Source organism: Canis lupus, chromosome 25 (assembly GCF_011100685.1).
Source record: "Canis lupus familiaris isolate Mischka breed German Shepherd chromosome 25, alternate assembly UU_Cfam_GSD_1.0, whole genome shotgun sequence".
NCBI lineage: Eukaryota > Metazoa > Chordata > Mammalia > Carnivora > Canidae > Canis > Canis lupus.
In genome coordinates this window covers 9,215,404-9,242,500 of record NC_049246.1, presented here as the reverse complement: position 1 = coordinate 9,242,500, position 27,097 = coordinate 9,215,404, and the positions used below count along the sequence as shown (strand labels likewise).

The 27,097-nt window shown below is 41.6% G+C and overlaps 2 protein-coding genes across 5 annotated transcripts in view; both read left to right on the top strand.

Annotated features, from left to right (window-relative positions):
• MEDAG (mesenteric estrogen dependent adipogenesis) overlaps positions 1-6,392 on the top strand; it is a gene marked incomplete at its 5' end in the record, with an annotated part of 17,624 nt that extends 11,232 nt beyond the window's left edge. Inside the window, 3 exons of the mRNA XM_038574491.1 lie at positions 2,558-2,670; positions 3,068-3,353; positions 5,174-6,392. Coding sequence (XP_038430419.1) covers positions 2,558-2,670; positions 3,068-3,353; positions 5,174-5,298 — 524 coding nt within the window. The remainder of the gene's footprint in view (positions 1-2,557; positions 2,671-3,067; positions 3,354-5,173) is intronic.
• Positions 6,393-11,876: 5,484 nt separating this feature from the next.
• The window catches only part of TEX26 (testis expressed 26), a 31,398-nt gene continuing 16,177 nt past the window's right edge, over positions 11,877-27,097 (top strand). Inside the window, exons 1-4 of one of the 4 annotated variants that reach the window (XM_038573342.1) lie at positions 11,877-12,112; positions 13,146-13,199; positions 18,028-18,109; positions 22,851-23,016. In XM_038573342.1, coding sequence (XP_038429270.1) covers positions 12,052-12,112; positions 13,146-13,199; positions 18,028-18,109; positions 22,851-23,016 — 363 coding nt within the window. In that variant the 5' untranslated portion in view covers positions 11,877-12,051. Of the gene's footprint in view, positions 12,113-13,145; positions 13,200-13,612; positions 13,675-18,027; positions 18,110-20,125; positions 20,241-22,850; positions 23,017-27,097 lie in introns of all 4 variants that reach the window. The other 3 variants (XM_038573345.1, XM_038573344.1, XM_038573343.1) reach the window with 3 other exon arrangements.

The window sequence follows — 27,097 nt, the reverse complement described above, 5'->3', positions numbered from 1 at the left end:
TCAGTGGAGTTGATTCTCTGTTCATTTCATTCAGAATCATTCAGATTCTCTGCTCACTTGGTAATTCAGTCACAATGCTCTCTCGGCAGGAGGGGCTGGGAACAGAACACAAGGTAACAAGCGGTGCTTGTTAGAGCATCTGAGCCCCTGATGTTATTTGGCTGATGATGACCAGAAAGCCAGAGAGTTCTCCAGCAATGTAATTCACAGACATATCAAGTACACCTCCTGCGTTGATCTCTCAGGAGGAATCTTAGGAAAGAATAAGAGCCTCTCCATTTTAGCATTTTAATGAAAGTGCAGGGAATGGTACAGGAGGTATTTGTGGATTTGTGGGTGGCCTACAAAAGGTACACAGTTGTATGACAACTATCATGGAGGGAGGTACAGAGACCTTGTGCCGTGCAATTGTGAACAAAGCCGTGAAACTAAGAGCTTCTATGACACAGAAGCTTAAAATGGTCAAATTTAGATTATGAGAATTATAAGTGAGGTAACGCATCCAACCTTGCTGCTAAACTGCACTTTTGTGCAAATTAGAAAAAGCCGCCACCAGTAACTTAACACAATCTACTAATCCTTCGTAGAGGTCTGTCATAGTAACTATGCAAATAGACAATGTCTATGAATGTCAGTGGTACCTCTAGAGTTGTGCAGTGCACAACCTGCCCAACCAGCGCAGTGTGGAGGGTGGTAGTCCTTGGTATCTAATGAACCTAAAGATCTTAGTTTGGTTTGTGTGAAAGTTAACTCAAGGTACCAAATAGCTTGCTTGCTTTGTTTATCTCTTATCTCAAAGAGGATATAAGAAATTTATATTTAAAATACCCTCCAGAGGGGATCCCTGGGTGGCGCAGCGGTTTGGCGCCTGCCTTTGGCCCAGGGCGCGATCCTGGAGACCCGGATCGAATCCCACGTCGGGCTCCCGTGCATGGAGCCTGCTTCTCCCTCTGCCTGTGTCTCTGCCTCTCTCTCTCTCTCTCTGTGACTATGATAAACAAATAAAAAAAAAATTAAAAAAATAAATAAAATAAAATACCCCCCAGAAATGGTAATTTGAGAGAAGGGAAGCAAGGGTAGAAAAAATAAGATGAATAAGGCTAGTGGAAAAGTTAGCTCAAAATATAATCTTCAGGGATATAAGATTCATTATTGGTGGACCACAGGTTTGGCTCTCAAAGCCAAAGCAAAATGTTCAGTTCTCAAAATCACATTATGGCAGGTCTGTAACCTTTAAACAGAGAGTGCCCATCTATGTTATGTGTCTGTCTAGAAAAAAACACTTGACTAATTAAGTCCATGGAGCTTGATTCTGGGGACTGGAAAAGGTAAGAAATTGTTGGCTTATAGTATTTCGAATTTCCTAATGAGCAAAGAATCTCCTCTTTGCCTAGATTGTATAGAATTAGAGAGAATTGGACATAAGGAATTAAAAAAAAGAAAGAGGGCAGCCCTGGTGGCTCAGCAGTTTGGCGCCTGCCTTCAGCCCAGGGTGTGATCCTGGAAACCCCGATAGAGTCCCACATCGGGCTCCCTGCATGGAGCCTGCTTCTCCCTCTGCCTGTGTTTCTGCCTCTCTCTCTCTGTCTGTCTGTCATAAATAAATAAATAAATAAATAAATAAATAAATAAATAAAATCTTAAAAAAAAAAGGAAAAGAAAGAAACCCCAAATCAAACCACCACCAACAACAAAACAACTGTTTGCTAGGGCAGAGGCAATAGTATTATTTAAACAATGCGAAGGACTGCTCCTCTGCCGGGGATTGTATTGGGGTGGGGTGTAAAGGAGACTCAGTCTCAAATTGCCTTGATCTTTAAAACACTAGACCAGGGATCCCTGGGTGGCACAGAGGTTTGGAGCCTGCCTTTGGCCCAGGGCGCGATCCTGGAGACCCGGGATCGAATCCCACGTCGGGCTCCCGGTGCATGGAGCCTGCTTCTCCCTCTGCTTGTGTCTCTGCCTCTCTCTCTCTCTCTCTCTCTCTCTCTCTCTCTGTGACTGTCATAAATAAATAAAAATTAAAAAAAAAAAAAACACTAGACCAGCCTTTTGCAGAATGCATGCCAGGTCTTTGGGGGAGGGAGGATGGGGAGAGATGGGTGATAGGAGGAGAAGGCATGGGGTAGCCTCCTTCCCTGGACTTGGCTGATTTTCTGCTTTGCAAATGAGGAAATGCTGGTGAGAACCAAGTTGCTGTTTAAATACCCAGTAAGACTGTTTTGGCTTTAGCCCCTGCCACCCCACGCTGGTTGCATGCCATGGTACTCTGTTCTCATCTGTGACACTTAGAGTGACAGAGTGCACTTGGGGGAGCTGACTTTCTAACTGGCTGTTACAGTATCTCAGAGCTTCCTTCACATCTACAAAGTTCTCAGGAATATTTCTAGAGAAATCTGGTTCAGCTGTGCAGTGAGAGTCTGAGGGGCCCATGAGGGAAGTTGTAAATGAATAAAATCTCCGAATAAGGTAGGAATCACTGCTTTATCAAATGCTGAGAAGTATATTTATGTCACACATGCACACTTCTATCTGAATTCTGCTTCCTAATTTTTAGAAAGAACATATGCATTTCTTGTGAACACAAGGCACCCCAAAATAAGAAGACAGATAGAGCAAGGGATGGACATGATCATCTCCTCGGTGATTGGGGAAAGCTACCGGCTTCAGGTAAACTTCCATCAATCTGAATCCAGGGATGGTTAACCACACAGAAAGGGGTCTGCACATCTTGTGCAAGGCTGAGTCTCTAGAGCTTAATTGTTTTATTATTTCAAGAAAATGAACTTGGTTTCTAGCAACTAATCTAGAAACAATAAATGTCAATTTAACCAAGCAGTTCAAGGGCTTCAAATGGCTAGGATGCAAAAGCAAAGGTCTGTTTTAAAAAATGAGAGCCAACTGTTCAAAAATACCTGTCTGAATGAAAAAGAAATAAAGGGTGTGATATTTTGGATACTTGGGCCGTTGTTAATTCAATTATATAATTCTGTAGTAATATATAATTCTGTAATGTACCATTATAGTTATTTCCATGGCATTAATTAAATGCTTCTCTCTCTTTCAGTTTGATTTTCAAGAGGCAGTAAAAAACTTTTTCCCGCCAGGAAATGAGGTGGTTAATGGAGAAAATTTGAGCTTTGCGTATGAATTCAAAGCTGATGCATTATTTGATTTCTTCTATTGGTTTGGGCTCAGCAATTCTACTGTAAAGGTGAAGGGAAAAGTTCTGAATTTGTCAAGTACAAGTCCAGAAAAGAAGGAGACAATTAAATTATTCCTGGAAAAAATGAGTGAACCTTTAATCCGTAGGAGCAGTTTCTCTGACCGAAAATTCAGTGTAACTTCTAGAGGTATGTTAAAAATTCTCAAGTACTTGAGGAGGGCAGTTAAATGAAAGGGTAGAATAATATCACAGGAGTGGAGAGTCAATTAAATGAAAAAGAAAGGTCTCTTGATAAAGGGGGAATATAACATCACATAATTCAGAACGTAAGAAGCACGAAGTGTATGCTACCAAGAAATACAGTGACTTTTCTTGTGAGGTTCCTTAAAGTTTTGTGACGGAGCACTTACAGCATGCAGCATACCCAGAATATAATTTCAAAATATATTATTAGTTCAAATACATATCACTACTCATTTAAATATTAATAATTTAAATATTATGAAAGAATGATCCTTTCCTGATGTGCATATTCAAGGCAACAGAATGTTAATAGCGTCAGCTGGGGGAGGGTTGTACATGGTCAAGGTATCTATCTTTAAGAATATTTGAAAGGGTTCTCCAGAGTTTGTAAGACCACAAAATAATAACTCTTGAGAACGCTTTACCTAACAGATTTTAACCTAGATGCTAATATTCAGGGCCTCCTCCCCAGCAGTGGGTGAGACTTTGCAGTCTGCTTTGTGGCCAAGGCAGATGACATCAATTAAGTCTTGTCTGGGTTTGTCTTCTGCTGAGCCCATTCTTCTGTCCTGTGCTAGTCTCTGCTGAAAGCTGCTTCCTTGAACCAGGACTCTTGAGGTTAATCACAAGAAGAAAAGAAACAAACAAAAACACACCAACCTCTATGAACCTGCAGTATAAAAAATGCTCAGATGTAAAAAAACAGAGTCTTCATTAGTTATATTTAATGAGAGTTGCTTCCTTCCAATATTTATAGCAAAAATGCTTACTCCTAAGAATTTCTTTTCCTGGAAGTAGCCCCTACTCCTGTGCATGCGCACATGCACTCCCTCACCCTCCTACTCCTTTTTCTTTCCCCTTTTCTCCCTGACTCCTCAGTCTCTTTCTCCCTCCTCCCTTGCTCCTCCACCTGCCACCCTTTCTGTCTTTCCCTCTTGTTCTCCCCCTTTCTAACACCCTCTCTCTTTCTCCCCCACCCTGTCGCTTTAGCTTTCTCTGTCTGGGGGTGTTTCTTACAAAGATACTTTGTGCTTTGCTCCATTGGAGCATGCGGAGGATTATACACTGATTCTTTTGGGGAAAGATTAACTTGCTGGGTTGCCTGGTCCCTCCAGCCCCACCCACTGGACTTGGCAGCCTGTGTGGGTGTGGGGGTGGGGTGGGGGTGGTGTGTGTATGGGGTACAGTTGTACATCCGTCCTCCTCCCTGCTCTGCGTGTGGCTACCTGAGATGTCCACTGCCATCCAGGGGAAACCAAGAAGGATGTGAAGTTGGGCAGTGCTTGCTTGCAAGTTTACTAGGAGCCATGCCCGGGGCCACTTGCACTCCACAACAAGACCTCCTGAGCCTTCATTATGCACCACAAGTGGAACAGCCAAGATGCATGAGCTGCCCTGGCAGGCAGGCCAGGCCTGGCCTCTACTGGCTCTGTCCTGGTGAATCATCTCAGCTCTATCTACTTTGCCTAAATTTACCTTTGTCCTAGGCCTCTGCTCCTGAACTGTGGGCCTTTTGCCACAAGTGAGAAAACTGTCTGCACGTCTGCTCTGGCCCACGGAAAAGCACCTGGTCCACGTCCTGCTAGTAGACAGACACACACAAAAAATTGTTTAGCGTTTTGAGTTTTTCTGAGGAAGTCAGGATTCTCTACTAATTATTGAAATGGTTACATTGTATGTTGTGTGAGTTTTAAGTCATTGTTGTTTTGTTTTTGTTTTTGTTTTTCCAGTGACGATAATAATGTGCCTTGTTACTTTTCTCAGGTTCAATAGATGAAGTTTTCAACTGCAGTCTGTCACCCAGATCATCTCTGACGGAGGCTCTTTTGGCAGAATTGCCAGTTGCAAGTGTCCTGGAATCTGAAGAGACACCTAACCAATTTATGTGATGGGCTTGAACATTCTGTGGTCACTGCTACCTGCCAGGCATGTGAGGACAGGAGGCTGAGGGGACGTGAGACACGGTGGGAGGCAGGCACTTCAACCTGTCGGTCAACCCCTCTACTCCCACAGAAGGTTCCTGTCTTCCATTTCCCGAGTGATGCCCTGGCAGGCCTGATGCAGCTGGCTTCAGGAAGGGAGGGCTTTGGTCCGATGGCCTGGAGGGGTAGCCTTTCTTTTTAACATTCCTCCAAAGAGGCAGAGGGAACAGCAGAGTCCTGCCTCCCTGAATGCTTTGCTTAGTATCCTGGCATCCAGGAAAGCTCCCTTTGAGGGACCAGTCTGACTTGGGTGTTGACTCTCAATACCGTGTAAATCACTGGCCCTCTGCTTGGGACCCCCTTGTCTGAACCCAAACCCATAAAGCAGGTGGTTAGCAGTGCTATTTTCTTGTGAACATGGCTGGACAAAAAAGCCTAGAACATCTTTCACTGAAAGATGTTTCGTTCTTAGGAGAAACATTCTAGGTAAGGGGAGTGGAGGATTGGCCAGGTTGAGAGGACGGTAACCTTGCCACCCACTGCCTGACATTTGAGCTCTCTTGCTGTCTCTCTCTCATCAGAGTGGCCTGCATAGAAAAAGGCCAGATGATGTGGTACCACTGACAGGGGAAGGATAATGTACATGGCAGTGTCCTCTATTGGAAGCGCATTATGTCAGTTGGGTATTTTAAATAAGCTTTTAGCAATCTTAACACTAAAAGCAAAATAGAAGAAAGCTATAACATTACCACAATACATTGTTACATCAATACATTTTTCATCTCATAGGTACAATGGAGTTCTTCAAAAAGAAAAAAAATCCTGTTTACATATAAAAACTTGCATGAACAAATCACTACATATCCTTATAATGAGGAAGATTTATGGGTCCGAGTATAATTTTCCTATCTTTTCTAAACAACTTCTTGTATTATACATTTTGATAGCACTACTGATTGTCCCTTCATTTATATTGATATGTTGGGTACTGTATTTGTGCAATTAAAACTTTTCTTAGCATTCAACATGGAATCAATTAAATTTGTGTATGTGTGATCTTTCCATTGTGCTTTGCAGGTGGTTTATTTGCCTTATAACTTACTAAATTATAATAAGAATTGAGTTTTCACAGCTACTTTCTCCAGAAGAGCTTTTTGAAGAATGGGTCTAAGAAGCATTTGGAGAAAAGAAAAATAATTCGATCATGATCTTTCACAAAAGGAAAAAAGTTCCTTAATAAAGAAGAGGCTAAGCATTTGTTATTCAACTTAGTGCAAAATGAAAGGTATTCATAATAAAATAAGTTTTATAACAGTGCAAACAAACCTTAGGTGGATATCAAATATTAAATGCTTCCCCAAGGAAATAGAGACTCTGATCACAAAGAAGATTTTTTTGGAAGTAGTTGAACTGAGGAAAAACTGTCAGTAATCACTCCGGAATGGACTAAAGATCTGGAAGGTTACTTTCATAATTAAAAACTTTTTTTCATTGAATTAAAAGCAGTTTTCACTGAATACATTCACTCATTCAGTATTCACTCAGCAGTTTTATGAACTGCTTCTAAGGGAATATACACTGTGCTGATGTATTTGTTAACATGTGTCACGAAGAAGTGATACTGAGCAATCTTTAAAATTGGTGAAAAGTATATGGGGACAGATCTTTCTGGGTAAAGGAGGCTTCAATCTGGATATAATTGCAGCCCAATTCAGATATTTTGAAGATCTAAGATCCATGCAAATCTATGGGACAACAATGATCTAAGCAATTCATTCATTTATTCAGTTCATCCATTCATTCAACTCATTCAGCAGAATGATTGAGTGCCTGCTCTGTGCAGTGCACTCAGGTGGGTCTGGGACAGAAAGATATTTAAAGTACGGCCCCTGCTTTCAAGGAGCATCCAGTCTTAGAAGATAGGTGTGTAAGCTAAGAATAATTATAAAATGAGTGCTAGGAGAGAAGTTCTAAAAAGAGAACATCTAAAACACTTAGGATACAGTTTTGGATGTAAAATTAATAACATGAAACTATAAAACTTAGTTTTAAAACCAATATATGAGGATTGATTTATTCAAGTGATTGATTTACTGAAGCCCTCAGTACAAGAGTCACCTTGGAGGCTATTAATTTATTCCAACAAGAATGCAAATCCAGACATCTGTAGAATGAGGGAGATTTTTTTTTCTCATTACCTCATAGTTATAGTTTGATTTTTGGCTAAAGGATAACATTGCCCAACTTGATTGCCTACCTTAATTATCAGCTCGAATGTGAATGTCATTTTACTGTTTCAAATTCCCAATCTATCTTCAAAGAGCCAAGTTATGCCCCTATTTAAGAAATTCAAAAGAATATGCATCTAGTTCTGAAGGGAGTTTCTAAAGAATTTCGAAAATGCTTTAAGCAATGGCAGTGTCATTAGAATAAATTATTGCTTTGAAGAAGAGAGCATTCATTTGGATGGGTAAATGCTGGTATAACAGATTTAAAAGGAGTGTTCACACTTGATATTCACTACTTGAATACACTTGAAAGAACAGACAGTGTAAAGCATTAGTAATTACCCAATGGCTGGCCTGGCCCACTTAACCTCTCAAGAGTTCAGAGAAGAGGAACACAGAAGAACCAGGGAGGGCAGAGCTGGCTCAGAAGTAAGGTGACATTTGTACTGGATTGACAAGGTTTGACGGAATCAGCAGTCTGAACTTGCTGCTATGGCTTTGTTTGGATAAAATGCAAGTAAGTTTAGTGAGTGGCATATTAGAAGCAGTACTTAGAATCTGCCCCATTAGATTGGACTGTCCTAATACAATAGAAAACATTGTAGAATTTTCTTTTCTTGAGCTTTCAATAAAAGGATGGCAATCATTCTTGACTACTTAACAACAACCCCTCTGAGTGGCAGATATGAATTAGTTGACTTCAAAAAGATCTGGGTCCGTCATGACTAATTTTATGTGCCAATGTGTCTGGGCCATGGTGTCCAAACATTATTCTTGGTATTTCTAGGAGAGTATTTTTGGATGAGTCCAATATTTAAATTGGTGGGCTTTAAGAAGGGAAGAACTGTCCTCTACAATGTCAGAGGGCCTCTTAGATCAATTGAAGGCCTGAATAGAACAAAAGACTGACCTCCTCTGAACAAGAGAGAATTCTGCACAGGTGGCCTTCAAACATGAACTGCAATGTCCATCCTGCCCTGGCCTCCTACATACTGGCTTCCTTTGCAGATTTTGGACTTGTAAGGCTGCACAACTGTGCGAGCCAACTCCTTAGAATGAAATAAGTCTCTCCTCTCACTCTCCCTCTACATACACATACACAGACTCTATTGTGTGTCTCCCTAGAGAACCCCGAATAATACAGATTCCATCACAGAAATTGAGAAAATGTTTAATGAATGAATCAATCAGCTAAAACAAAGGAGAAGAAGCAACATGCTTTTTTTGGTTCCTTTTTTTTCTTTTAACATGAAGATCTTTGAATAAAAGCACTGCATACACTTAGTAGTAGAAAAACTTTTGCCCAAATGCAGTAAGCTGGAGAAACTTCATTCAGTACACCCATATCCAAAGTACACAGGAGATCACCTGTGGCCTCTCGTGGGCTTTTTTTTTTTCCTTTAAAGATTTTATTTATTCATGAGAGACGCACAGAAAGAGGCAGAGACGTAGGCAGGGGGAGAAGCAGGCTCCCTTTGGGGAACCTGATATGGGACTGGATCCCAGGACCCCAGGCTCACGACCTGAGCCAAAGGCAGATGCTCAACCACTGAGCCACTCAGGAGCCCTCTCCAGGGCTCTTGGAAGCAAGTCTTCTGCTGCTGAATCTTTTACACATCCTTTGTTGGCTTGCTCTTTGAATTCTCCCATCAACTAATTTTTTATATTCCTTCTCATTCAGGAGACACCTTGGCCTATGATAGTTCCTGGAGCACAGCTTCGCCAACTTGATTATGTCTAGGACCTTCTTGGAGGTCTTGCTAAAGCTGCAGACTCTGAGTCATCAGGTCTGTGTTCTAACAATCTGGGTGATGCAGATTCTGCTCGTCCTAGGACAAGGCTCTGGATCTGTCCATCTCAAACTTTATGAATCTCCTAGGCATCTTGTTAGAAAAGGAGAATCTCAGGCCCTTCCAGACCAATTGAGTCAGAATCTGTGCTCTCGAGATGCCCAGGTGTTGGTGGGCATGCCCAGTTTGAGGAGAAGCATGTCTGTCTTCTCCAAGTCTAGGTCCCATCGGCTTTTTCCACAGTGGCAAGCCCCATCTCTCTCCCTGCTTCATCCCCATGGCCTGTGAACTTGGTTACTTCTCTTTTGTTTGGATATTAACCTTACCCACTCCCTCTCCTGACCCATTCTCTCTCCTCCAGCCGGAGACTCCCTTCTCCTTCACAGCCAAAAGCTGGGTAGTTCTATCCTTGCTGTCCCCTCCGTCTCCCACCCACCTGTCGCTACTCCTTCACATCACATTCCTGCAGCATGCATGTGTTTGTGCGTGTATGTACACAGAAAGACATTTATTATAATACTTTAAATTGGAGACGACCATTTAACATTTAGCCCGTTCACTATGACTACTTTCAATTGTTTGATGATCGATTCAAGACTCTGTAAAAGGCATATATTAGTAACCTGGACGTCTTAATTTCTGAATGATTAACCTTCACTGGTAGGTGGTATGGATAACTGTGCTTCTCTTTTCCCTGGAAAAAGAGGCTGGGATCTGTATAAACTTCTGACCTGATCCCTTCACTCTGTTGCTTTAACCCACTCCACTGCTCAGGGGAGGCCCAACTTCCTAGCACAGCCTGCAGGGCCTTTTGCTGCAGTTTCCTAGGCTCTGCCTTCACTCTTTCCAATGTGGCAATCCCATGTTCCCTGCCTCCTGGGCCTTTGCTCCACCTGGTGGCAGCTCTCCCTCTCTTGGTTTGCTCCTAGGCATCCTTGAGAACTCAGCACAGGCACTAGGAGGAGCTAGGGCCAGCTCCCCAAGCTCCCATCAATATCCAGGGCATTGCCCTCAATGTCATCATGCAGCTCATTTTCAGTGCAGTATTTGTTGGGAGGAAGAAGAAAGGAAAAAAAGTCAACTTAATCATTGAAAGGGGTTGCCTCAAGCAACCCTAATTCAGAGGCAGGAATAGTGCTATACTGCTCACAATAAAATGGACTTGTACCAAAAATCCATTGTGAAACAGAAAGGAAAGGCTATAAAAAGAATAAATAAGACAATAGAGCAATATCTTAGGTTTATGTGGCTTTATAATTTATAAATTATTGTTAGAATTATTCATCTTTACAGCCCGGTGAGGTGGGCACTGGTATACTCGTTTTATAGATAAATTGGGGCTCAGAGAAGTATTTGCTTGATTCCCAAGGGCCCCCAGGTAGAAAGTACAAAGAGATCTCCCAACTCCCGATTGGGTGTGTGGGGCCACAATTTTTCAGCTTGCCTAAGAAGAGACAAATATAAGATATTAATAAGAATTCACTCTCAACATTCTAAAGACTCACTGTTTCATTAAAAAAAAATTATTTTTTCTTAACTTATGCTATCCTAATGAGCTCTGCCATTTTCAGACCATAATCTGTTATTGGGTGTTATTTCCCCCATTTAGATGCTACTACTAAATCCTCGTTTAAACTCATTCCTTTTAATAACATTGACAGAACTCTAAACCTTCTGAGTGTTCCACTATCATTCATAACTATAAAATTAGAGAGTCCAAAAAATGCATTATACGTGTTCCACTATATGGATAGGACTCCTCTCAGAAAATTCTACTTTAGTTCTTAATTTTTAAGCAATGCCTTGCATACACACTTGGGATGCTTACTTTGATATGTATTCTGTGACCTTTGATAAACTCCTTTTTTAAAATGTCACACCTTCACCTTAGGTCCTACTTTCGAATAACCCCTTTGCAGAGGAGGAATGGTTGCAAATTGCTTTCTAAATATATTGCCAACGTCTCTAATGAGTACTTCCTCTCTTTTCTTTGCACCCAGGTAAGTGGCTAATAGCTATGTCCTAGCCTAGAGGCATTCAATTTTACTAAGCACCTACTATGTGTCAAACTACCAAGATTCTTGTCAAGAATACGAAGATAGAAACCCTCCACATTCTGGAAAAACTATGACACACTCAGAGGCGGAGGGGGAGGGGCGGTGAGAGACAGTTCAGTCTGTGGGAATTGAACAATTAAATTGACAATCACAAAACACAACGGTTTGTGCCAGAAACCTCCCCTGGTGAGGGGAAAGGTGTCACACACAACCCTGCCCACTCTTGTTTCCTACTTAATGCAAAGATCTAGACAACTCTGCCCACAGTCACTTAAGTTGAAAGTTAGGAACAGATGAAAATTTGCAATTGCAAATCTGACAATATGACTTTCTCTTCAACACTTGTCTTTATGCTCTTCTCCCCAGATATACAAGACAATGCACAGGAAAGCTCGTTGCAAGAACTACAGGAATACACGGAAGGAAGGAAGTATCCATATTCCTGCTTCCAGGTCTCCAGCACCCGGTCTCCAGCCTGCCTGGTGGAGCGCGCCGGCGCCTCCCGCACCTGTCGGCCCCCCGCTGAGCTGCGGCGAGTGACCCGCGTCTCCATAGCGACGCGTCACAAAGCAGCCCCGAGCTGCTGCCCAGAGCACCCAGTCCAGCAGGGGCAGTGGGCGCCGCTAGGGCTTCTTTTGAGCAAGAATGGCATTGCCTGGGCCCGAGGCCGCGAGCGCCTCTCAAGACCGCTTCAAGAGGCAGCCAAGTAAGGCTGTGGACCCTGCGGGCTGCGAGGGGCGGGGGAGCGGCGGGGGGGGGGGGCGGGGGGGGGGACGGCGGGCTTTTTCCTGGGAAGGGGGTGCACTAGAGCAAAGGCTGCTTTGGTCTGCAAGGCTCCTGGCCTCCCTCTTATGGGCGGGACTCCATTCATGGAGGGTCTGGGAGTCAGAGAGCATGAGATGTTCATGACTTGTCCTTTACAGCCCTTCGCTGCATTTCTGCAGAACCTCTCCCTGAACCGCTCAGGTGTTTTTAAACACCCCGCAATGTGCCTAGGAAGGGATAGGACAAAGGAGGGAATAGTGCATTTCCAGGAGAACAAGGTCAAAGACAAACAAGGTACAGAGGTCAGATGCTCTGAAGACAGCAGATCCAGCAGAGATCTGATCCCCATCCAGGATTTAGAGAACAGCCCAGAAAACTGGAGATGCAGAATGCAGGGGCTCCTAAGCGGATCTGCGGAAGTAGCATCCCCCCATGTAGCTGTAGCAGAGGCTGGAAACTAGGCATTCAGCTGCCGCTTCTATCCAACCTTTGCTGATTTTTTTCAAAGTGATTTTGTATTTAACTGAGGTAGAGCTTTTAATGCTAATTTTGCATGCAAATGCAGCAGGTTTACAAAGTCAGCTTTTTGTGTTAGTGGAGGGAGAGCCGTTCTAACTGTGATGCTAGTGGCATGATTACTGTGTAGTCAGCTCCATCCTGGCCTTTCTCATGGCAGTAATAACCCACCGCAGCCCTCCAGCTGGGTAATTGTGGTTCTGTGGTGGCTACAGAGCAGTGGGAACCGTTCAACTGCAAAGTCTCTAGAATTGCAGACCCACCAGAATGAAATGCATATTTTCATTCTGTTGATCTCTTTGTAAATTAAAGATGGAAAATTAAAATACTTAATTCGCACAAAAAATATTGAAAACACTGTTTCTGTATGACGACAAGGCAAAGAAGAGAGATAGGGAGAACCTCCTCCCCAGGGTTTCCCCACTGCATTCTGTTTGAATCTCCTCCTCTCTTTCCAGCCACCTGTCTTGGTATCTTTCACTGTCTCTTCTCCGCCTTCTCGTCTGGGGAATGTGAGTCCTCCAAGATCTATCCTTTTTGATTTACATCTTCTGTGCAGTGGCCATGTCCTACCAAGGGCTTCAAGTCTACTGGAACGTGCCAATGGCTTCCTAATCTTATGTCACACTCTCTCTTCTTCATTTTCATACCGAAGTATCCAACTGCCTACCAGATAGTTCATTTGGATGTCACAGAGGGCTAATATATACAAAGTTCCACCCCTTGTTCTCCTAGACTTTGCAGGATCAGTTAGGAAAATGCCAGCTGCTCAAGGTAAAAAGGAGAGCAGCTTCACTGATGCCCCACTTTGATTAGTAAGACTTATTGATTTTGCCCCCAAAGTTCCTCTTCTAGTGGGGAAGTTTGACTCTCCATGCCTAGTCTTGGGGCTCTAATAGAGTGCCACTCTTTCTTCCACTGCTAGAAATGTCATGCTCCAAAAGGTGGGACTGATGTGTCACTGCCCAGCTTTGGTCCAAAAATAAGGTGAGGTTGACAATAACTATCCTGGGCTACTTGCTATATAGTAATCGCACTATTATTGTATATGGGCTTATAATTGCCGTGTCAGTTTGAAGGACCATCATGGATAACCGTGAACTGGTGGCTTGAAACAAAGGACATTTATTGTCTCACATTCTGGGACCAAAAGGTCAAAATCAAGGTGCTGACATGGCTGCACTCTCAGCGGTAGTTCTGGGGCAGGATCCTTCCTTGCCTCTTGCAACTTCTGGGAGCTGTCAGCGTTCCTGACCTGGGGCCCATCACTGCAGCCTGAGTCTCTGTGGTCACATTAGCTCTTCTGTGTGAAATCTCCCTCTGCCTCTCCTAAGGGGGGTGAAATTGCATTTAGGCACCACTGATAATCCAGCATGATCTCCTCATCTCAAGATCCTTAACTGTATCTGCAACGGCCCCTTATTTGGTACCATTCACAGGCTCTGGCGTTTGGATGTAGATTTATCTTTTGGGTCCCCTTTCAACCTACTAAAAATGCTTGAATTTACCATCCCCTTTAGTCCTCCCAAATACAAGGCAAACTTAGAACAATCAGGTACTGTTTATACCTGCCCATCTATTGGGCTGTTGTGAAGCTAAAATGAAATTCCATACATGGAAACACTTTGTAAAGTGTAATATAATATGCACATGCTAGCTACTGTTTTATAATATTTTCAAAACCTCATAATAAATTTTCATAATTGTGAATACCTCCAGGGGTGATAAAGCACGAGGGTATAGCAGGGCTAACCAGGCATCACTGACCTGTCATTGGCCACTTCCTCCGCCTTCCTCACCTGGACCATTTGCTGTGTCTCAGACTTTTATATGTCATGGCACTTTGTCTGAAAAATGTTTCACTCTGTGTCCTCCTGTGGTTACAGTCAAACTCCCACTTTTTTTTTTTAAGATTTTATTTATGTCTTTATTCATGAGAGACATAGGCAGAGGGAGAAGCAGGATCCCTGCAGGAAACCCAATGCAGGACTCAATCTCGGGATTCCAGGATGATGACCTGAGCCAACGGCAGATGCTCAACCGCTGAGCCACCCAAGCATCCCTCACACTCCCTCTTTAAGTCCTGGCTCAGACACCACCTATTCTATGAAGTACCTCCTGGACCCACCTTCAGTGTCCTTTCTCTCATCCAACCAGAAAGAATTACACCCTCCTTAGAAATATCCTATGGCACACAGCACAGCAGTACATCTATAAGCTTGTGCTCATTGGATATTTGTCATCTCCTCTACTCACCTGTGAGTTCCCTAAGTCCAGAACAGGGTCTGTATGTCCTAGGGCCTAGCAGAGGGGTTCATCCATGGGAGTGATGTAGGACTTGACTATAGAATGGACAGAAAATGAGAGAAGGTAGAAATAGGAAGACAGAATCCTAGGAGAGGTGGACACAGAGTTATAGGGAGAAACACTGAGATACTTACCAGGAATAAATACAAAAGGGAGCAGGGGGACACGCTGGAAATAGATGTTTAAAATATTATGATTATAGATTTTTAAGTTATTTCTGTTAATGAAGAGGATTTGTTCTACTTTTTAAAAAGACTTTATTTATTTATTTGAGAGAGAGAGAGAGAGCACAAATGTGGGGAGGGGCAGAGGAAGAGGGACAAGTAGACTCGCTGTTGAGCAGGGAGCCTCACGCAGGGCTTGATCCTAAGACCCCCGGCATCATAACCTGAGCTGAAGGCAGGTGCTTAACGGACTGAGCCACCCAGGCACCTGAAAGAGGATTAATTAGAATAACATTTTATTTTCAGAAGCTTTGTCAATGGAAATATGAAGCATAGACACTGACCTGACATCTAGTAAGAAAAGTCATTAAACAAAAAATTGTAGAAAGAGCTACTGGAAATTGCACATGTCATCATTTTAGTCATCCAAGTGGGTTAGAGTTAGGGAGAAGGAGGTACACTTGGTCTCAGATCCTAGAAGCAGCTGGGCATGGCCCCTCCTGCACCTGATGCCTTCTGGAATAGGATCTCAGCAAAAGGAGGCTGCCAGCTGCCAGCCCCCAGACTGTCCTCAGAAAGGGGAAAGGCCGTAGGCAGGAACATCCAGAGGAGGGACACCCAAGCCATAGTCTGGTTTGCCCATGTGATGGATTGGGAGAATTGGGAGATGTTACCTGGAAGCTGTATTGCCAGGGTTTTTTAGGCATATTTGGGCCTAACAGGACATTGATCTGGATGGGGTTAGTATCCTTTGCTTTAGGAAGAAGAAGCTGAAATGATGTGTGGTGTCTATGCAGAGGACCCTTCCTGATCCTTGCAAGAGACATATTCCGAGGTTCAAATCAGGTTAAGTGAAGGTTTCTTTTAAGAACAGCACTGCCTCCCAATTTCTTCCCACTTACTTGTCCATACTTGGAATTCTCTGAACAAAGAACATTTAATTCTGCCATTGGAACAAAATGCTTGAAAGCATGAAGTGACTCCCACTAAAAGCAGTGACATCAGAGCATAATGTCATTTCTCACAGAATGGGATCAGGGCGTAGGCCCCCAAAGTGTGTGTAAGCAGAGGCCCCGAGTGTAGCATTCAGGGGCTAGACTTTTGTTAGACTGGGGAAGCTAGTGGAGGTGAATCTCAACCAGTGAAAAGGCCGTGGGGAGACAGTCATGGATGAGCAGGTCCAGCTGCCAGGCTGCACCCAAGGGCCTGTTAAATCAGAAACAAGACCTGGTTGGGAGATGTGGAGATGAAATAGGAAGAAGTGCGTAGACAGCAAAAATTCAATGTTTGGTCAGGGCCCTATAGGCTGGGCAGTGCATATAGATTTTAAGACTATTTGGAAATTGTAGACATATTTGAGGAAAGTATTTTCCAGCACTTGTATTTGATGCACAAGCAGGAATGTCACAGGCAATGAGGTGGCTACAGGAGTCTAGCAGTGAGGTGCTTTCCCCCAGCCAGCAGTGTATGAACGTGAAAGGGGACCGTTTTAACCAGGTTGTAGTGAAATGTAAACAGGTTAATGGCCCAGAAAAGAATAATGAGAGAATGACTCAGTTACATTTAAAATCTTTACTCGCAAGAACTTTGGTGGTACTCCCGTGGACAATGGGAGGTTGGGGCAGATAAATGCTGCTGTTGTGAGTGTGTGCCTGATGGTTACTTCTCTGTCTTCATCCTCCTGGACCTGGCCAGCTTTGCCATAGGCCATCCCTCCCGCTTGCTTCCTGGAAACCCCTCCTTCCTGTGGCCTTCCAGTCACACATGCCCCTGGTGTTGCCCTGCCCTTGCTGACTGCTCTTCTTGGCCTCTTCCCCAGACTCCCCTTTTCCCCAGGCTCTTGACATTGGTACGCCAGAGGCTTCGACCTTTGGACTGGTCTCCTCTAACTATACTCCTCTTATGGATCCCACCCGCTCTCGTAGTGTAAATCTCACCTAAGCTACAGAATCATGAGCAGTTGTGATGAAAAACACATTAGAGCTGCCCCAGATGAGTTGGAAGGCTTTCGTGAATTATGAGCCCATTTTTGTAAAACAAGATGGTGAAAACTAAAACCCAATGCCAACATACTTGTTTTTTTTTTAATTTTTAATTTTTATTTATTTATTTTTTTGCCAACATACTTGTATATGTAAGTCTCTAGATGATTGTATCTGCAGTTGTTAAAGCATGGAAAGAAACCAGCACAGTTATTAACATGGGGGGGGAGTTGGGGAGGGGAGTAATGATGAGCTGAGGGAGGAAGGAGAGAAAAGGTGCTTGGGATAAAATGGAATATGTAAACTTTATGTAAAGTTGTTTCATGTGTGTATAGGTTTATCTACTATGATACATGAGAGGTTGGTCACTAAAGTCATAGTGGACATCTTAAGGTGATAGCACCTCAGACTTTCTGTTTCATATTTTTATGTGTTGTGTGAACTCTTTAAAATAGCCTGTATGAATTCTCAGGAAAAACAATGGACCTATTTTTATTTAGATAATTCACCTGAGCTTTCCTCTTTCCTACAAGAGGCTGCAAATTGGTCTTTATTTCTTTAGACTTTAAATTATTATCAAAAAATATTTTTCTCTTGAAAAGTTATTTTAATTATTATTATTATTATTTTTTAAAGATTTTATTTATTTATGAGAGACACAGAGAGATAGAGAGGCAGACACACTGGCAGAGGGAGAAGCAGGCTCCTTGAGGGAGCCCGATTTTGGGACTCGATCCCGGGACTCCAGGATCACGCCCTGGGTGGAAGGCAGACGCTAAACCTCTGAGCCACCCAGGCGTTCCAAATTATTTTAATTATTAAAACAACATATGATGGAACTTTTCTGGTCTGACACATTTCAAACTGTTTTGTCATACTTTTGACAGGTGATGCCACCTGGGATTCCTATGCCACCACCATGAGGACTGCATTCACGCCCAAGACAGGAGCGGTTCCTGCTCTAATTCGGTAGATCTTGATTTATGTCAGGTTGATGTGCACACCTTAAACTGTTCACCTGTATTCTATTATTCAGAGTCTAAAACCAAGACAAAGAGTAATCAGAGAAGGCTTATGAAAATGCACTGAGGTACAGTGCACAGTGCTCCTCCAAGCACCAGACAGGCTTCCCTTCTTAAGACAGTATCCAGACCTCTTACAGGAGAACTAAGGAAGGGAACACATGGAATCTTCATAAAGTTGATGCAGGTCATGCTTTATGATAGAGCCAGTATATAGGTTAACTGAATTGTGCTACCTGAACATGGAGTAGGAATCAAATCCATTATCTGGTATAGAGTAGGCAGGCAATGACAATTGAATAAGTGGCTGAATGGAGAATTGTTAGCACTTCCATCACCAACATTGGTCTTGGAAGCTGGAGGGCCACCAGTACTTACCCTTACCTTCACTGCTCCACTTACTGTTTCCTAAAATGGCTTGCAACAGCTCCATTTCCACCTGAATTGTGAGTGTTGAGAATTTCTATCCATCAGCCACCTCTTTAAACTCATTGGTGGGTGAGGAAGAGTGAGATCAGGAAAGCCCTATCATTGTTCATTGCATCCGTGGTGGGTGGGAAACCAGCATGGAGAGCCTTCTGCCTGCCTGTGTTTCCTCTGTGAAGTGTTTCCCACAAAGAGGATCTTTTCACCTTAAAAGTTCAAGTTGCTGGGATGCTTGGATGGCTCAGTGGTTGAGCATCTGCCTTCGGCTCAGGGCTGACCCCAGAGTGCTGGGATCGAGTCCTGCATAGGGCTCCCTGCTTCTCTCTTGCCTATGTCTCTTCCGTCTGTCTGTCTCTGTGCGTTTTCTCATGAATACATAAATAAAAAATCTTTTTAAAAAAAGTCCAAATTATTGAGAAGCCAAATGGCGTAAGGGCGAGAGCACGGCTGAAGAGTACAGCAGAAGTCGATTTTACCCTCTGCTCCCCTGCTCTACCTGCTATGATCGCTGCTACCTTCAGCAGGTTACAAGCCATCCGTGGCTCAGTTTTATGGTTGGCGAAGTGGGAATGATGATCCCTGCCTTAGGGGTTTTTCTAAGGATGGAATGAAAGCACTAGTACAGTGACTAGCACCAAGAAATTACTCCGAATTTTTCATTAATTTTTTTCTCAGTATATATCTGATAGACTTTCAAAAACGACAAGCCTGCAAGACTCTTGATATCTGAGTTACTGTCTATCCCACTGAGTTACATTATGTCCCCTAACTGGGAGATTTATCATCTGACGGGAATGATCATGCCAGCTTCCCAGTCAGTAACAGTTGTCTCAAGAAGAAACATTTGGGAAAAATTCCAAAAACAAATGGGTCCTAATGGAGTCTAGGTCAGTGGTCTTCAAATTCGCATATTTTTTTAAGTTCACAGAAAAGTTTTCATTGTAAAATAATTGTGAGAGAGAAAATGCATAGCCCATCCTAAAAGATTGACATTTTAAAATGAAACTATGAAGTCAGCAGAAACAAAATATAGCCAATGGGTAATCTAAACACTTTAACAAATTGATAGTTGGTATGATCTTTTTGAAAAATACGCACCTTCTTTAATAGGCCATTTATTTCATTCCCTTTGCTTCTTGAACTCTCTTATTCCACTCCACTTCCTCCAAAGAATTTTAATCTGCTGTAATATATTTTGTTTGAAAGCAATTTATTGATCACTCCATTATACTTTGTTGAAATTCTTTTAGTATATTAATTGAAATTAATTTTTAAACATGTTACGTGACCCTAAGTATTGAGTTATCACAATTATTTTTAGTACATGATTGCTCAAAGCAATAAATACATTACAAATGTTAATAATTACTAAACACAGAAAGTAAATTTTTTGAAATTGCATCTTAAAGAGATAAATGTGACTGTTCTGTTTGAAATTAATTTATGTATCCAGTTTTAAGTGTTATTATTTTTGGAACGAGACTGCATTCAGCATCAATTTTTTTTCTGCTTCTGGTGTTTATTTTTCAATTTATAGATGCTACTGTTGAGCAATCTTGTTCACATGAGGAACTGTGAATGAAAGGAGTTAAGTGTGGGATTGTCATTCAAGACTTTGAACTCTTTCTGAGTTATATGCCAAAAATTACAAGGTGATTTTTATGATTGAGCAGCTGACAACTTGGTTGGGTACTCTTTCGATTTTATTGAAAGCAAATAATTAGATGATATGTCATCCAGTTACTGAGTTATTTGCTAACTCATTTTCTGAGAAGTATACTGAAAAGCTACGTCTTAACAAATGACTATTCAATTACATCAGTTACTCTTTCACTTGGAAGAAACTTGTTTAATATTTTTTCCCAGTTTTATTAAGGAATAATTAACATGCATCACAACATATAAGTTTAAGGCATATGGTATGATGTTTGGTTTACATACATTGTGAAATGATTGCCACAATAGATTCAGGTAACATCTATCTTCCCTTATAGATACAAATCAAACATGTATTATGCACTTAATGAAAGAGAAAGTTCTACATGCTGAAAATGAATTGGTCTGGCAAGTCAGCATATTACTTCCATGTATTGTTACATATTTTACAATATAAAATAAAATGAGGACTGGCTGTATTAGAGTAAATATTTCATAATATGTTTGGGTTAAAAAAATGAGACTTAAGTACCTTATTGAATGATGAATACAAAATCTGAAGGAAAAAAATAACATTTTTATGTACCAGTTTTATCCAGTGAGTATGAATCTGGTAGTCTTTTTCTGGTCCCAGAAAAGATTCTGGTTGTGTTCAAAAGAATCAGCATTACCACCCTGTACTGCTTTACCTATTCAGAGATGCTTTTCTTTCTAGTGAATGACATGTCCTAGGGATTTTTTTTAAGCTGGAAAAATGTTTAATTTTAAATATGTGGGGGAAAGGGCCATTTTGAAGCACTCTATATTCCCTGTTCTCTTCTCAGATGCTTCTCCCTAAAGGGAGCTGAACATTCTGTAATTGTTAGGAAATGAAAAACTAGACATTGCTCTTAGCTATAGCACTCTACAGCATACCTAAATTCAGGACATCCCACATAGACCACATGCCCTGGTTAGAATATGGCATCCCCCTCCCTTTTACCCGCCCCTCCTCACCCTCTCAGACCTCCAGAGGCAAGCAGGAGATAGGGGTATGGAATTCGGATTACAAGGTTCCTTCCTTGGAACCACTAACAGTTTCTCTTCATGAGGCAACCTTCTTGACCTCAGAGGCTTATACCCAGAGGTGTCTTGCACTGATGTAAGATCCTATCATGATGTGCGGAAGGGTGAAAGGTGTGGGATAGAAAACACCTGTGGAGATCTGGAGGTTTGTTCTCAGGCAGAGGCGCATTAAGAAAGAGTACATTGAGGGGTGGAGATCTGAAAATCAATTCCCTTAAAGCGATTTTATTTGTACTGTGTTGCCTTTGGAAAATCTTCATGTGCCTTTGATTACTTTAGCTGAACCTACACATCTGAATGACAAGTAAAATAGTCCATCATCCAGATGTATCCCACTTTCTAGATGTTTGGTTTCTTATAGACAGTACCTGAGTTCAACCCAGGCTTCTTTAAAAAAAAAAGCCAATATGAAACATTTTAGACATACACAAAAGAATATGCAATGAATCCCTAGCTATTATCCAGCTGCAATAATCAACACATGGACACTTTTTATATATATCTTCCACCCAGCCTTCCCGCTGGGTAATGTTGAAGCAAATTCCAGGCATCATATCATTTTAATTCTAAATATTATTTTTATGTGTATCTAAAAGAAAAGGACTCTTTAAAGATATGCAACAATACCACTGTCTCAGCTAAAAAAGGAATAGTTTCTTAATATCAAATGGTCAGTCAGCAATCAAATTTCCCACTAATGTCTCATAATTAAAAAGAAATAATTAGTCAGTTAGAAATTAAATCCAAATAAATTCTACACATTGCACTTGGTCATTATATTTTTTAACCTCATTTAATCTATAGATTCTCCTTTTTTTTTCCCCTAAGAATTTCTTTCTTGAAACAGATAATTGTTCTGGATTTTTCTGATTTCATTCCCATATATATTTCTTTCCCATATATTCCCATATATATTTTATTTTATTTTATTTCCATATATATTTTAAATAATATTTCTCTTTTCCTGTATTTCCTGTAATCTAATATTCCAAATTCATGTGATTCAAGTTTGGTATTTTGACAAAAATATTAATAGGTTTTGTGTATGTCCATCCAGGGCACATAATAGCTGGTGGACTCTCTTCTTGGACTGTGAGTAGGAACTGGTGATCATTGCCTGGATGCATGGTTTTATTAGGGCCTTGCAAACTAGTGGTATCTCAGTTCTTATGTATCTTCCTTTAATTAACTGGAATACTTCCATAGAGAGAAACATTTCTTCACCAAGTATTTGATTACATTGAAATACTGTTTATACAGGAGAGTACAAGCATTTTAAAAAATTAAGTGAATTAATGAACTTCAGATGGTTGTTCTTTTAAATTCCATTTTAGGTCTCCCATATTTTTGTTAAGAGCCATCCTAAGACACAAAATTGTTTTTTTTCAAGGGAATCTGGAAGTTAAGTGATTTCTGGCATAAAGTCTTAAACTAACCAATCTTAAAAAAAAAATGTAACAAGCTAAATTATTTGACATGTGTACTGCTGTAAGACTTGGTATTTAACCCCTCATTCTGATTTTCACTGTCTTTTCTTGTAGCCAAAAAAGTATCAGAAGACTAGGATATACATATTCCCTTAGTGATCCTATTCCCAATCAGACACAGTACAATGATGAGTATGTTTGGAAATTTCCTTCTAAAGAAGATTTGATCAAAACAGGGACTTCAAGAAGAACCAGGAGCCACAAATTTCACCCCAGTCAAGTAAGATAATATCTACATATCCATTGAATTTAATACAGTATCAAAAAAAAGAATTTAATACAGTATCAGTAATCCATACAGAATGAGAATTTGAATATGTCCCCAAATGTTTCATCTATACTTATGGTCCTTCTTATACTACTTTTGCCCACCTTCTCACATTTATTTGTAACCACTTCTCCCTTATCCTCCAAAATTTTAAAAAGACTTTTAAAAATTGAAATTAAATTCATGGGGCATAACATTAGCCATTGTAACATAAAGAATTCATTGACAATTAGTACATTCATAATGTTCTGGAACGACCACCTTTATCTCATCCCAAAACATTTTCATCATCCCAAAAGGAAACTCCACACCCATTAAGAAATTACATCCTGCTTTCCTCTTCCTTAGCCTCTGATAATTACCAATCTGCTTTCTAGCTCTATGGATTACCTATTCTGGATATTTTTTTATGAGGAATCATACAATATGTGACCTTTCGTGTCTGGCTTCTTCACTTAGTATAATCCTTTCAATGTTCATTCACATTGTAGTATCTATCAGTACTTCATTTCTTTTTATGGCTCCCTTTTATGGTTGAAGAATATTCTATTGTATGTGTATACCACATTTTGTTCTTTCATTTATCTATTGGTGGACATTTGGGCTGTTTCCAGCTTTTGGCTATATTGTCAATAATGCTGGTGCTCACAAATATTTGTGTTTGGTATTATGTGTTCTCCAGCTACCAGATCTTTTGTCATTTTGTTTACTCTGTCTGGAATCCCTTCTCCTGTCCACCAAGGAAATTCAGACATTCCTCAAGGTGCAGCTATCTCTAATTCCCTTCTCCTCCAGATGGAAGCAACTAATATTCCCTCTGACTTCCGTACCCTTCTCCCACCATAGAAAGCAATATTCAGTTATAGTAAAGGGTTTCATTTACTTGGCTACCCCCTTGGTATGGTGCCATGTGGGATGGAGCCACCTGGATGCATTCAGTAGACACTAAAGTGGTAGAAAGGGCAGGATTTGGTGACTGAAAATATATAAAACACAAGGAAGAGGAAAGAATGAAGGATGGAGTTTCTGTTTTTGACTTGGATGGCTGGGTGTATGCTGCAGCTGTTTGCTGAGCTGGAACATGGGTTAGGACCAGGTTTGGTGTGAAAGGGCATGGGGGAAATGTGAGTTCAGTTAAAGACATGTTGGTTGAAAACATGTCCAACAGGCAGTTGAGTATGTAGGTCTGGAGTTTGTGTGGAAGAGGAGAGCTATAGATGTAGACTTGGGAGTAATTAGAACATAAACACATACCCGATTTAATTTGGTTCCTCATGCTTCCATTTATTTTAATGAGTTTACCTCTTAAATATTTGCCTTAAGATTTTAAAATTATGTAAAGCAGTCAGTTACAATATTATACTATGTATGTGTTATATCCACACATACACACAAAGCATTTATTTTCCATTTAGGTGTTGTTGAAGGCTCTCAGCCAAAGAGAGCTCGAGTGGTAGGGCGTCCTGTGCATTCTCGGCCAATGAGTGGTAGCGGGGCAGACTGCCTTGTGCACTTTCAACCAATGAGGGTTACACACCAGGTGGCGGCAGCTCCAGCACCTAAATGCCCTTCCCCTTGACCTGCGACCTGCGTTGAGCGTGTGCTGCCTTGTTTACTCTGCTGCACCCTCTCTACCTGCTACTTATTTGTTTTTGTTGAATGGTTTTGGCTGTGGCTCAGGGCCTGACCTAGGATGAGGCTAGCAAGGTGCACCTTCTTTGCTAAGAGAGAGGATCTGCCTCTAAAGAACAGTTGCCCTGGGAGTTAAAGTGTAGACTAGTGGTTTGGAGCTCCTTCAAGGAAAGGGTGGTGGGAAACAACGGCCGGCTGATATATACGGGTGGCAATTGTGATGCATCCCAGTGTGGACAGTCAGGTGGAAAATGGGCTGGAGGTGGGTCAGTGTTTAATCAGTGACTACAGGACTCTGCAGCTGATTCTGTTCACTGGCACCTTTTGCTTGCAGGGCTTACATATATAGGAGGGCCCTCAGAAGACTAGCACTACCAGGGAGAGCATGTAGAGGATAAAGATGGGTGTGCCTGATGAAGTCCTGGGGAATCCGTAGGTTTGAGGTGTAGGGTAAAGAAGGAAGCAGTAAATGGAGACAAAGGAGCATTCCTAAAGGAAAGCCTGAAGGATGTGGTATCTGAAATGTCTGGGAAAGAGATATAGAGCAATCTATCATCATGTAAATTATCTCTGCTATCCATGGAGTATCCCACCAGAGGTCACTGGTGACTGCAATTCCTGTTCAGGATACCGGAAAAAAAAAAAACAATTTACCTGGGCCTAGCAATGTTCTGGGAGGGCAAAGCCTTCAGGCAGTGACTGGTTATCTGTACAACCTTTTTATTTACTTGTTTAAGCAGCCAATATTTATTGAGTGCCCAGCATGTGCCAAGCCCTCTTCTGAGCCTGGGGATGTAGCCGTGAACAAAACAGGAAAAAACCCTTATCTTTGTGGAGCTTACACGTTTGTAGGGGGAGACAGACAACTGATAATAAATATAACACACAGGCAAACTTTAATGTGCCATAAAAGGTTAGAAAGTGTTAATTTTATGGGAAAAAAATGATCAGGGAAAGGGGGATCCAGAGTGGAGTGGATGGGGTAAGGGTCTGCAATTTTATGTGGGATAATTTAGGGAGGAGTCATTTAGATGGTGACCTTCAAACTAAGATTTGAAGGAGGTGAGAGAGAAAGCCATGCTGATATTTCTGGTGAGAACTTCTCATCCTTTCAAAGGCAAAGCCTTTAGGCAGAAGTGTGTCTGGTGTTTAAGGAATTGCAAGGAAGTTTTGGTAGCTGGAGTTCAGTGAGAAGGAGGGGGAGGTGAGAACAGAAAACAAAGAGGAGGAGGGTTGGGAGGGGGAGAGGGATAGATGTGTGCTGAAGTGGGGGGAATAAATCATGTAGAGCACTATAGGCCATTGTATGGACTGTGACTATTATTTTGAAAGATATGAGGAGCCACTGCAGGATTTTGAGAAGAGGGGTCACATGATTATGCTTTAACAGGATCGCTCTGGTCAGGAGTAGAGTATAAGAGAGTAGAGGTGGAAGGCGAGATACTGGTTAGGAAGCTATTGCAATAGTACAGGAGATAAACACTGATGGCTCAGACTAAGGTGGTAGGCATGGTTGGGAGAAATGGTCAGATTCTAAATATATTTTATAGGTAAATAAGATTTTCTGATGTAAAAAATGTGAGATGGGGAGCAGAGAGATGGGCCAAGAATGACTCCAGGGATTTAGGTCTAAACAGTGGTAAGGATAGAGTGGTCATTAACAAAATGTAGAATATTTAAGACTGAAGAGGACACTCAGGAGTTCAGGTGCGGGAATGTGAAGTTAGAGGTGTCTTGGTAAAATTCCAACAGGAGATCTACAGGAGGACATTGGATATAGGGATCTGAGTTGAGGGAGACGTCTAAGCTGAAGATGTATAGGAGTTATTCATGTATTCGAAATAAAATGAGACTGGATGAGATCATCAAGCTAGAAAACAGAGGAGGTTCAAGGAATGAACCTTGGGGCACTTCACTATTAAGAGGCCAGTGGAAGAAGTAGCAAAATGGACTGAGAAGGGGCAGTCAGTTGTAGAGGAGAAAATCTAACTGAGTGTGTTGTACTGGAAGCTAAGTGAAGAAAATGAAGAGAAAGGACTGACCATTGTGTGAAATGCTGCTAGCAGGTTTAAGAAGATGAGGATAGATTGGCCATTGGCTTTAGCAGAATGGAGGTCATTGGTTGCCTTGGAAAGAGCTGTTGTGGTGGAAGAATGCTTGATTAGTGTGAGATGGAGGGCTTCTTGGAGAACTGGCTAAATTCCAGATTTGGATTGGGAAATGTGCAAAATGAGTCTGGAACATCTTGTCATGCCACAGAGCAAAATATCCATTAAAAAACTACTAGAGTTATAATGAAATTTTGCTCACAGGCCAAAAAGAATTTGAGGTTTTTTTTTTTAAAGATTTTATTTATTTATTCAGAGAGAGAGAGAGAGAGAGAGAGAGAGAGGCAGAGACA